The sequence below is a fragment of the Desmodus rotundus genome, chromosome 13 (assembly GCF_022682495.2).
Source record: "Desmodus rotundus isolate HL8 chromosome 13, HLdesRot8A.1, whole genome shotgun sequence".
Lineage (NCBI taxonomy): Eukaryota > Metazoa > Chordata > Mammalia > Chiroptera > Phyllostomidae > Desmodus > Desmodus rotundus.
Window position 1 is genome coordinate 3,513,803 of NC_071399.1, and position 12,314 is coordinate 3,526,116.

Consider the following 12,314-nt stretch of genomic DNA (forward strand, 5'->3'; position numbering starts at 1 on the left):
GCTCCGTCCCTTACTATGTAACAGGTACATGGAGACCAAAAAATGGCCCAAATGAAAGAACAGATCAAAACTCCAGAAAAAATACAACTAAGTGATGGAGAGAGAGCCAACCTATCAGATGCACAGTTCAAAACACTGGTCATCAGGATGCTCACAGAATTGGTTGAGTATGGCTGCAAATTAGACGAAAAGATGAAGGCTATGCTAAGTGAAATAAATGTACAGGAAACCAACAGGGATGGGAAGGAAACTGGGACTCAAATCAATGGTTTGGACCAGAAGGAAGAAACATTCAACCAGAACAGAATGAAGAAATAATAATTCAAAAAATTGAGGAGAGACTTAGGAACCTCCAGGACATCTTTAAACATTCCAACATCTGAATAATAGGGGTGCCAGAAGGAGAAGAGCAAGAACAAGAAATTTAAAACTTACTTAAAAAAATAATGAAGGAGGACTTCCCCAATCTGACCAAGGAAATAGAGTTCCAGGAAGTCCAGGAAGCTCAGAGAGTCCCAAAGAAGTTGGATCCAAGGAGGAACACACCAAGGCACATCATAATTACATTGTCCAAGATTAAAGATAAGGAGAAAATCTTAAAAGCAAAAGAAAAGGACACAGTTACCTACAAAGGAGTGCCCATAAGACAGTCAGCTGATTTCTCAAAAGAAACCTTGCAGGCAAGAAGGGGCTGGAAAGAAGTATTACAAGTCATGAAAGGCAAGGACCTACATCCAAGATTACTCCAGCAAAGCTTTCATTTAGAATGGAAGGGCAGATAAAGTGCTTCCCAGATAAGGTCAGGTTCAAAGAGTTCATCATAACCAAGCCCTTATTTTATGAAATGTTAAAGGGACTTATCTAAGAAGAAAAAGAAGATAGATAATATGACCAATAACATGGTAACAAACGCACAGCTATTAACAACCCAACCTAAAACAAAAACAAAAACAAAAATGAACTGAGGAAACAACTAGAACAGGAACAGAATCACAGAAATGGAGATTGCATGGAGGGTTATCAACAGGCAAGTGGGAAGGGAGAGAGGGGGGAAAGGTACAGAGAATAAGTAGCATAAATGGTAGGTAGAAAATAGACAGGGGGAGGTTAAGAATAGTATAGGAAATGTAGAAGCCAAAGAACTTATATGTATGACCCATGGACATGAACTAAAGCGGGGAATGTGGGTGGGACGGGGTGTGCAAGGTGGAGGGGAATAAAGGGGGGAAATGGGACAACTGTAATAGCATAATCAAGAAAATATATTTAAAAAAATTTTAAACTGTAATGCAAATTTAATTGAAGATCCTTTAATTGGGTATCCACTTATGGAACTTAGTAAATCTGTGGTGTGGTTTTATCGATGGACTCAATGACCCAAAACCTGTGCTTGAAATTCTTAAGAAATCTGGGTGTTCTTATAATTGTCCATTGTCATGTCCCTTCAAACTGTTCCTATTTCTGGAAGACTATGAGATGAGAAAAACATTTAATCTTTAACTTTTGAGACATACTTTGATTGAGAGTGTGGTGTAGTTAATTTAATCTACATTTTAACTTCTTTTTTCCATTTTTCTCTATATAAATAAATTTCTCATAAAAACATGCTTTAAGTTCCCTTTCTCAGGTATCATCATTATGAATAACATAATATTTAAAATTACCTTTTTAAACTTGAACCTATTATTTTCAGGATAATTACTAACTTCATAGCCTTAATTGCAGTAGAACCCTGTTTTAGAAAGCCTTAATTAAAATGAAGTTTTGATTTCTGTAGTGGTATTTCAGAATATTTTTTCCTCACTTCCCTTCTAGCCATGAATTCAGTGAAATCCACATTTTCAAATAATAGCCACCATCAGCCTTGATCAAGCAATGAGGTTCCTTATTAATAGTCTAATTTTTAAAATATAAAGACAGGTATTATGAATTAGAAAGGAAGAATTTACAATTAATATACCTTACAAAATGAGTAGGGAAAGGATAAAAATAGAAACAGATATTTGTTAAAAATAACTGAAATAAAAATTTCACTACATATTAATTTGAACATAGAACATAGAATACCACACAGAACAGATTACTCTGGTGTTGCTCTGGAAGATGAGTAATATAGTATTCAAAATACATAGCTTAGTTACTATCCCTCCCCACCCTCACCTTCCTTCTCTCTCCTCTCCCTGTCTCTCCTCTCTCTGTCTTGGCTTGGGATTTTTCCCTGCTAAATAATAGAATTTCCATATCTTATTTTATTTTAAAATGCGGTGGTGTTTCTACTCTGTGGAATGAATGAGAAAGAATACAAAAACAGTCCTGGAAAGACACGTACTCTACAAGCAGTCTGAAACCTGGCATTGTAGAAGGTTCAGAGTTAGGCTGTGCAAGCAGATCACTCTGTCTCTGCTCTTCCTCCTTCTATTCCAGTGGGACAAGGCCTTGTCTGTCGCACCAGGTGTGTCTGTGAAGTACTGGAAGAAGTTAATGCAGAGGTAAGGCAGACGGTCTGTGTCTGAGAGATGTGTTCAGATACATTAACATAGAAACACTGTATAAGTATGATGGCAGCGTCTGAGATTCCCCCTTTCTGTTGTTATAATTAATAACTGAGTGTTCTATCTACGGATCCAGTAAGTGAATCGGTTACACGTCATCTTGGCGTTCTTGTATTCGACCTGTCATCTGATAAAGACAGTGCAAGGCTGGTGTCCCCTGTCAACGGGGAAGTGAAATGACAGGCCGAGGGACACTGGAAAACAAGTGGGAAGGCTCTCTGAAGGTCACCAAGCATTTACGGTGTACTCACTCTAAAAGTGAGTTTAGAAGTTCTCTTGGCGGACAGCAGTGCCTGCCGGTTCCCCTCCGTGGACACGAGGGAGGAACAGAGGACGAAGAGCTTTGATGCTGAGCTGGCTGAACTAGGTGCCCTTGCTCAAGAATGGAATAAACGAGGTTTTTCCCTAAGATGTATTCCTTTCTTAGGGATGCTGGTACGAAGTCCCACAGACTGGGTGGCTTGGAACCATGGAAACTTACTCTCTGTCAGTTCTGGGGCTAGAAGTCTGATAGGAAGTTGTGGGCAGGGGCTCCTGCTGAAGGCCCTGAACGCCTCCTCCCAGTGGTGGGGGTGACCGGCCATCCTGGCTTTCATTGGCTTGTGCACACATCACTCCAGCCTCTGTCTTGCCTTCACATGGTATTATCGCTGTGTCCCCATGCCCAAATTTCCCTCTTTTTATAAGGACACCACTCATATCGGGTGTAGGGTCCACCCTAATCCAGTATAACCCTAACTTAACTAATTACATTGATAAAGACCCTATTTCCAATTAAGGTCACATTCACGGGTACCCTGGGTTAGAATTTCAACATATCTTTTTGGGGGGATAGATATTTAACCCACGACATGAGATTATTCTCTATTCTATTCATTCATGCAACAGATATTTATTCCGTGCTTGCTATGTGCTAATCACTGTGCTAGGCCTATAGGGTGCTTTATGATGAGTGTTTATATCTGGCATTAAAGATGAAAAATTTCTATTTTTATTTCATGGCATGTGGTTTATTCAAAACCCAACTGCCAACTCACACATACAAACAAAAATCAGGGGTGAAGCATGGGACTCCGAAGGGTGAACGCCTTTGCCATGGGAGAGCCGAGTTCCCAGCACCTGCTGTCTGACTATGAGCTCAGCAGTGGACAGGCCCCAGCCAGCGGCCCCAGGCTCCAGGCACTGAGCTACAGGATCAGGGGAGAGGGGCGGGGCTTGCAGGGCCTCGCTGCAGGGAGGTCTGAGGTCAGGGCTCCCCCTGAGACCTTAATAGGTCAAGTCAGCAGAAGACATTTGTTTCAGAAACAGTTTTGTCTCAATCTCACCAAAAACTCTGTTGATCTTTGGAAACGAACACCTGGTTCTCTCTGCTCCACAGTCCATGTAGTGGCCAGAAAACAGTCTCCCCACAGCTCCCAAGTTACATCTCGTGGAGCCAGCCATGGGCGGGGATCGACAGCCCCTCAGTCCCGATTTCCGATGCCAAGGGAGAGAATGTGGTTTCTGATCTGCTATAACAAGGAAGTCAGGGTCACGTGGTAAAAATACAGCTGTTGGGAAGCACCCCGATGACCCTAGAAATTGGGAATGGTTGGTGGTGAGCTGGGAAAACAACATGAAATGTGTCACTGCACCTAACCAAAGATTGTCAATTGAAATGTAATTTAATGCAAATGCCAACATAAATATACCAGATCAGTGCTGAGGGATACTGAAGTTAAATGTGAAGGGTGGGAGGAGCTAGGCTGGTCATTGAGAAAGTGCCTGGGACTTAGAGACAGGTGGACAGTGATGGATATGGAGAGAGAGAGAGATAGACACATGCACCCTTCGTAATTGTCACGGTGAGCCTCCCCTAGCCCCTTCACGTAGCTGGAATAGTATTTTCCTTTAAATTACCTTGCTTGGGCCACTTACAATAGTCTACAGTTTATTATGAATATTTAAGTTCTTACATGATCCCTTTTAATGATTTTCAGCTAGCTGCCTTTAGAACCTCTATTCATTGTTGTGTTTACTGTAACATTTAAAATGCTCTTGAATAAAGTAGACACCCACAGGTTTATCAATCCAACTGAGAGCAGATCTCCCTTCACGCATTTCCAGTTTACAACTTATTTTCACAAAAATATGTTGCTCATAGAAATAGATAAGCTACATTTTTAAGGCCGGAAGTATTCAGAGCATCTACAATATGAAACTATGTAGTGTTCTAAGGGAAAACCTGTTTTCTAGTTCAGAAAACTTTCATCTTCCATATGTGATTCGATCATGAAATCTGTCTTTTTAAAAAGTGATATGCAAAAGAGCTTGATGATACCGGCTTCAAATTTTAGATACTTCTGAAAATGTCGGTCCAGCTGAGAACCTTGAAATTAGTATATTAAAAAAAAAAATGTTCTTATTTTATTAGGAGAGCCGATCAATTAATCCAAGAAGATAAGGATGATGTCATTCCCTACTGTGTAGCCATTGGGGACGTGAAAAAACTAGTCACTTTCTTCCTGTCCCGGGGCCAGCTGAAAGAAGCCCTGCTCGCTGCCCAGGTAGAGGTGTGAGCCCACACAGGCGCGCACGGGGGCGGGTGGGTGGTGGAGGGAGGAGGTCCAAATGGCTAAGTCTCCTTGACTCGATGGACAAAGTAAAAGGTGACTCGGCCTCTGCCCACCTCCTGGCCTTCCATCTCGACATTCCAGTCTCTTTGTTCTGGTTGCCCTGGACACATTGTAGATCTTTAAGTACACAGACACGTCTGAACCCTGAACCGTTGAGAGTAGTTGAATGCTGTATATGCCCACACAGCTTTGTCGGTAACTGAATACTCAAAGCTTCACGTGTGTACAATGGAGTTCACATTTGTTTTTCAAATTCTAAGGGTATCTTTAAATTGTAGCATAAATTTCAAACAAGATTCAAGTATGCTCTGTTCAAAATACTGGTCTGAAATCGGTCAGTTACCAACAGGTAAAGATTAATTCAAGCTTTCACTAAATTCCAGGCTGCTTGTGAGGGGAATATGCAAACCTTCCATGTTTCTGCACCCAAAGGCTCTTCCTGTCCCGACGATTTCTACAAGGAAGACTTTGATGAGTAAGCGATTCTTTGTTTGGGGGTCGCTAATTGTTACAGTGGGTTTCCCTTGAGGAGGATGTGAGGGCTGCGTAGTTCATCTTTCTTTGTATTCAGAGGACTTGGCTGGCTCGTGAGCTCCCTGCACTTCTCACCACAGTCAGCTCCTCCGCAGCTTCCATCCCCAGGTGAGTGGGGACATGCCTGGCATGGAGACGCAGCCCAGGCACCCTCTCTGTGGCTTCCAGGAGAGGAAAACGCATTTCAGGGTGGAGACTGCAATTCAAGCACCTGACTGCTTGCCGCTGAGCGAGCCCGCTGGGGAGAAGGGGCGCTCGTGGAAGTTTGGCAGTAAAGTCGGTGTGGACAACAGCACAGTGACATCGTCCCTGATCCCAGGAGCCCAGTATCAGGGTCAAGGACAACATGTCAGCCTCGTGTGCAGAAGAGGTCCAAATAGTTACGTTTTTCAAGGAAATGGAAATTTGACTTGTCAACTTTTTGACCTTTTTTCAAATCTAGTAATCTGCCTTCTCCTCCCTCTTCTCTTGGCTCCTGTTTTACCCTAGAAAAGAGGATATTTGAACTTTTGGGACACTTACCAAGTGAAAAAGGATGTTAGCAAATGGTGTGTGGGGACTAACGTAGTCCTACCTGGTTCTTCACTGCTACTCCCTGCCATGTCTACATGTGGCGTCGGGAAGATCTAACACACACGCCACCCACTCTCCAGGCACCCCCTGAACGTAGAACAGTCTGAGTTCATCCTGTTTCTTCAGAGGGGAACTGCCCCTACAGCTGATTCATAAATGATTCAACTTGGGACGGTAAATTTTGAAAGTTAGGCTTTTCTTCTGACAAGTTGGGGGGATGTGCTTATCAGCTCATCCAAGAAAGACTCCTTTCCTGATTTCGCCCCCAAATCAGACTTTACACCTAAAGCAAGGATGTCCAATTAAATCTGACTTGAGCCCATAATCAGCTTGTTACCAATGGGCATCGGGTCACTTTTACAGTGGAATCCTGTGTGTTTCTAGAAGGTGCTCTCCTTTTCTCTCCAGACTCCTGCACACAGTGAGTGAAGAGCTGGCAGAACGGTACCTGCAGGACGGAAGGGCAGTCCTGGCCGCATGCTGCCACCTGGCCTCGGACGACATTGAGGTACCTCCTTCCCCATGGGTTCAGGTGCACAGAAAGCTCCCGGCAGGCATTGTGGTGTCTGGGGGGAGCACAGTGACTTCTTGTGTGACATCCCAGGTCACAGCTTTCCGGGCCCATTAAGTGCACAAACTACAGACTGAGGTCTGTTTTTATTTTATTTTTTACTTTTATCACAAGATAGGTATTTGTAACAACCTCACTTGAAGTTATTTCCTAATAGACGAGAAGTGGTAGCATGATAAAGGGAAAGATTGCTGAACTTAGAACTCCTGACTTTCAAAAGCACTTATTTTTCAGTATGCTTTAGTATATCCTTCACAAGTTATATTTTAGGGTGTTTTCCACTGGACCCACTAATGTCATGAGGGGAATATTCAGTAGAGGTACAGATTCCATTCTCATGTATCCTGGGGTATGTTGGCTTTAGGGGGTGATTGATACTCACTGTACACTCCTTGAGATGCTTTCAGGAATTTACACTGTTTTTCTGACAGACTGAAGGACTCGTTGAAGATATTGCAGAGAGACTTATAATTACAAAAATATGAGCAAGGGTTCCAAATTCTTCCATTCTAACCTTGTAAAATATGTCTCGTGTGTCCCTTTGTCAGCATTTCCATTTGAAAACTGCAGTTACACTTACAGCCTGTATAGAAATATGACTTTGAGTATTGTACAAGAATGACTGAGTGTAGGTTAGTACAGCCTTCCCTACTCTCTGAGCGTGGTGGGGATGGTGCCCTACCCAGTGTCTCTGCCACTGAAGACACGGTTTCCTCCCTGAGCCAGCTGGCGATGGCCTCCCTGATCCGCGGAAACGAGCTGGAGCTGGCGGTCTGCGTGGGCACAGCCCTCGGGGAGGCAGCCGCCTCTGCAACCCACTGCGCCCTGGAGTTACTGGCGAGAAAATGCATGATGATTCCAATGTGGTAAGAATTTCTAAATACGAAGAAGAGTGTTACAGTGATGGGATGCATGTCTTAGATATCGCGAGTTGCATTTGATAACGTGTGTCGGCAGTATACAGGTCTCCTTTTTCACTACAAGGTAAGACAGGGAGAGGAAGTGGTGATACGGGAACGAAGGGACTGTGCCAGCCCTGTGGTGTGTACGGAAGCCTACCGTGACCCACCCTGAAGGAGCCCAGTGTGGCTCCATGGCATCCCAAGCACACAAAGCATCACGAGACAGCACCTGTGGGCATCTTAAGATCATCACGACCACACAGTCCCACATTTTAAATTCTGCGTATTTGCTACTCTCTTCTCGTCAGATCGTGTGTCTTGGTTTACGGTTTGGAAAATGAAGTCACTTTTCTAAGGGTGGACTCAGGCCCTAATCACCTTCCCAGGCCCCACCTCCATACACCACCCCGGGAGGATACGGTTTCAGCTCGGGAACCTGGGGGAACGGAGACTTCTGATGGTGGCAGCCATCACGCGACCCCTCCTTACGTGGGGCCCACTCAGAAGAGAGTGGCACTTCCACTCTCCCTTTGTGTCTGGGTCTGGGCTCTATAGAGGAGCCAGGCGTCCCAGAGCCATTCTTGTTACCCTGAGGTGCGGTGACAGAGAAGCCCCTTCCCCACCACCAGCCGTAGGCTTCAGTGGGTCTGATGATGACCATCCTCTGAGAGTCCCCAGGTTTCCTCCTCCATCAGGAACTACCGTGGTCAGTGACTTTAGTCACCACGACTTCCCTTAGACCCGCCCCAGAGCATGAGGCCAAACTCCAGTTGCTTGGTCACCAAGGCCGCTGTCTCCGTGCCGAATGTCGTCATCTACTCTGAATACAGTGCTATTTGTTTTTGTTTAAGTGAGGGCAAAAGGAAGCAAACGGGAATAGATACTAAACTTAAAAGAGGTTTAGAGATCTTTCAACTGACTATATGTCTTAGTTGCTTTTAAGAAAAAACACACTTCTGTTTTCCTGTAACTCCCCCCGTTCTTCCTTTATATATCCATAGACATGCACACGGAAACCCAGGGTAAAGTTCCAGTTCCGAAACGTAGAGTGCTTAGCAGGCTTACTTCCAGGGGAAATCTGGCGTTCTCCCGGCTATGGGAGAGCTCCACAAATTTTTAAAATATAATTAAGATAACAGCATAATTTCAAGAGAATGTTATAATGTTATAAACCAAGAACCCTTCACATTCTTATATTTACTGGTTAAAGTTTGCTTCTTCTTGGTTCCCATTCTGTATTTATAGTACTCATATTCAAAATTTCTTTTTTTAGCTTTCCATCTGATGCATACAGGTATCATCTGCTTTTATAAAAACTGCTGAATTAAAAATTTATATTTAATTATACTAGAATATAAACTATAAGAAGAAATTATCATGAACTATTTTCACTTTGTTTTACAGAATGCCCATTTATTTATATAATTTAAAACTTATAAAAACCTAACTACAAAATCATGAGGACAGGTCCTATAACCGAGGTACGAAAACCCTCATGATTTTATGCTTAAATGTTTATAATAAATCAACTGTGGCTTTCTACAACAAAGAAGACCACCTAATTCAGCTAAGCAAATTCAAACGCCTGTTCTGATAGTGAAATTTAAGAGGTTAGATCATTTGGTTGGCCCATATCATCCCATACATATGCCTTTTCCCCAATAGGCATATTGAATTTTTAGTAAGTAGTGATTTCAGCTAAAGAGTGAATAAAATTAGCTAGCATTGCTGTAAATTTCACGATATCAGGACATAATTCGACAATAAGAAAGTCAGGGTTTTGTCTGTAGTTGATAGAACTTTGAGTAGAATTTTAGCACAGCAATTTTATATACTATAAAAACAAGTAGCCACCTCTGTATTCTCATGGTCGTTACTGAAAACTGCTATTAAATGTTAGTATCAGAAAACATAAAGTCATTCACAATTTTACCAAAAACAGAGGAATTATGCTAATTTAGAAATTATAAAAACACTGAAAGATTTACCTCTCCAAAGATGATAGAAAATTTGACACACAATAAATTATCTCTATTCGTATTCTATATTCACTATATTCTTGATTAAATATCTCTTAATGTTTTAAAAATCATTTATTTACAAATGACCAATAGAGATTTCACCGAAGGCACAGAAACAAAGGGAGATTTTGGTCTCATAATGCACAGCACGTGCTTCATAAATTCGCATTTGAACTATTGCCTCTTCTAAAGTCACGCTGAATGTGCGTACATCAGTTACCTGAAAGTTCAATAATAACATCTTGAACTGTCACAAATTAGTGTTTTCCAGGTCATGATACATACAACCAAAAATTCTTCGCCTAGAGATTTTAAAAAAGAATTTTTATAAAAAATACCTGTAATGTAAAGCTGTTGTCCATACAATTTTTACATGCCTTATTTTTTAATGATTTATCCATTGATTGAATTTTTAAACAATTTTTATTTATTTATTTATCTATTTTTTAGAGAGAGGGGAAGGGAGGGAGAAAGAAGAAGAGAAACATCAGTGTGCGAGAGAAACATTTACCTGTTTGTTGCCTCTCACATGCCCCCAACTGGGGACCCAGTGCAACCCAGGCACGTGTCCTGACCGGGAATCGAACTGGCAGCCCTTTGGTTCACAGGCAGGAGCTCAATCCACTGAGTCACACCAGCCAAGGCTGATTGAACCTTCAAAAAGTAAATCAGAAGCCTGCATGTGTATCTTTGATTTCCACCTAAAGTCTAACAAATAGGTAGAATACTCAAAAGTCTAACCTTAAAATATCTAAGTATTCTAATGCGCCACTGTCCATTGTTGATGAGCATTAACTTCCCAAGTTCGCTTTATAATTCGCTCTAAAGCACATATCATATCTAATACTCAGTTTGGTTAGAGAATATTCTACAGTAACACAATCCATTGTGAACGAGTGAAGACTCAGTGTAGAGGTTTAAACAGTGTTTCGGAATTTCCTGACCCAGTTTTCCTCCCTGCCCTTTGGTGTCTGTAACCTCTGGAGGGAGGAAATCAGTGCTGTTCATGCAACTAGGAAAGCTGGGAGCGTCCTCAGAGTCTTCTTCCTCTGACACAGTTCTGTGTCGCGTTCAGAGTGCCATTCTCATGGAAGTGTCCCCTTTTGTTCTGTGACTAGGAGTTTGGCGGCTGATCTTCTGCTGATGATTCCTGATAACGAACTGCAGTTAGTAAAGCTCTGTGCTTTCTACCCAGGGTGTGCAGAGGAGATAAACGATCTTCATGAGAAGGTAGCCCATGATGTTCAGTGTTCCCGTGGGGCTGCGGTCCCGTCATTCAACTCATCCCAGGGCCAGGCGGGTGGACACACACAAAGAAGCTAATAGATGGTCTCGTTAGGACCCTGGTATTAATACAACAAAAATCATAATAAGAAGAAGTAACATTTATTGAGCATCTACATGCTTGGAACTGCTCTAAATGTTCAAATGCATTTGTATTTTCCTCAGTTCTCATGAAACCAGGAAATCAAGGGATATTGTTTCTGCTTGAAAAAGAAAGTGAACTCAGAGAAGGCAAGGGACTTGCTGAAGTAGCTCATGGTGGGTGAGAGCGTCGGCTTCCACCTGTCCAGCCCCAGATCCCAAGACCTGCCCCTCACCCACTTGACCTGTGGGGTGCACTCGTGCCGACTTTTAACAGTCAGCGATTCAGGATCTTTAAAATAATTGATGAAGTGTGATGAAATGCGTGTGCACTCGCCTAACGTGCTTGAAAAAATACTCCATTGCAGAATACAGGAATTTATGTCCAAGATTATATGTAAAACAACAAAATGTCCGACAACAGGGAGGAAGGGTGCTTTATATGAATTGCAGTCCACTTCTGTATTTCAGTGCTGTTAGTACACAAGAAAGATCTAGAAGTTCTGTTTCCGCTGACATGAGTAGATGGCTATAAAGCAGATAAAAAGCAGATTACGAAACTGTGCACATGCCATGTGATTTTCATTTTGAAAATAACTGCACAGCGTATTTAAGAAAATAGTTTTTTAAGAAAAAGATGTTATAAATAAAACTTTTTTTAACTCTAAAAATAAAGTCTTTTTTTACTTATATGAACCTTGATTTTTCCCCCCAGTGAGAGTGGCCCTATTCATTCAGTAATGGACACTTACTGAGTACTGTGTTAATACAGATAGACCAAAAGTGTGTGATGTGTGTATGTGTGAGTGTGTATGCCTGTGAGTGTGTGTGAGTGCATGTGTATGTGTGTGAGGGAGATTGTGAGTGTATGTGAGTGTGTGTACATGTGTATGGGAGAGTTGTGGACATGTCAGTGTGTATATCTGTGAGTGTGTGTGTGTGAGCGTTACCGGGGAACATACTTGTGAAAGAATAAATGTTTGGAGTTACCCGGGGGTTGTAAGAGGAGTGACTTTAACTTCCTTCTACACTTTGCCTTCCATGAATCAGTTTTTTAAATGAGCTGTGCTTTGCTTCAATAAGCATGATCAGTAAAAACTATTTTTCTGTTGAAATGGGAAGGCGTGTGGGAGAAAGCGGGAATGTTGTTTGAGAGGATACTTTCCCGTGTCCCATTGTCC

General features: G+C 42.2%; 1 protein-coding gene across 7 annotated transcripts in view; it reads left to right on the plus strand.

Annotated features, from left to right (window-relative positions):
- WDR17 (WD repeat domain 17) overlaps positions 1 to 12,314 on the plus strand; it is a 77,830-nt gene that overhangs the window by 54,594 nt on the left and 10,922 nt on the right. For 4 of the 7 annotated variants that reach the window (XM_045197098.3, XM_045197095.2, XM_045197097.2 and 1 more), the window contains 7 exons: positions 2,425 to 2,489; positions 4,966 to 5,098; positions 5,551 to 5,642; positions 6,683 to 6,782; positions 7,572 to 7,711; positions 9,021 to 9,041; positions 10,887 to 10,998. In XM_045197098.3, coding sequence (XP_045053033.2) covers positions 2,425 to 2,489; positions 4,966 to 5,098; positions 5,551 to 5,642; positions 6,683 to 6,782; positions 7,572 to 7,711; positions 9,021 to 9,041; positions 10,887 to 10,998 — 663 coding nt within the window. Of the gene's footprint in view, positions 1 to 2,424; positions 2,490 to 4,965; positions 5,099 to 5,550; positions 5,643 to 6,682; positions 6,783 to 7,571; positions 7,712 to 9,020; positions 9,042 to 10,886; positions 10,999 to 11,217; positions 12,064 to 12,314 lie in introns of those variants that run through there. The other 3 variants (XM_045197096.2, XM_024562775.3, XM_045197101.3) reach the window with 2 other exon arrangements.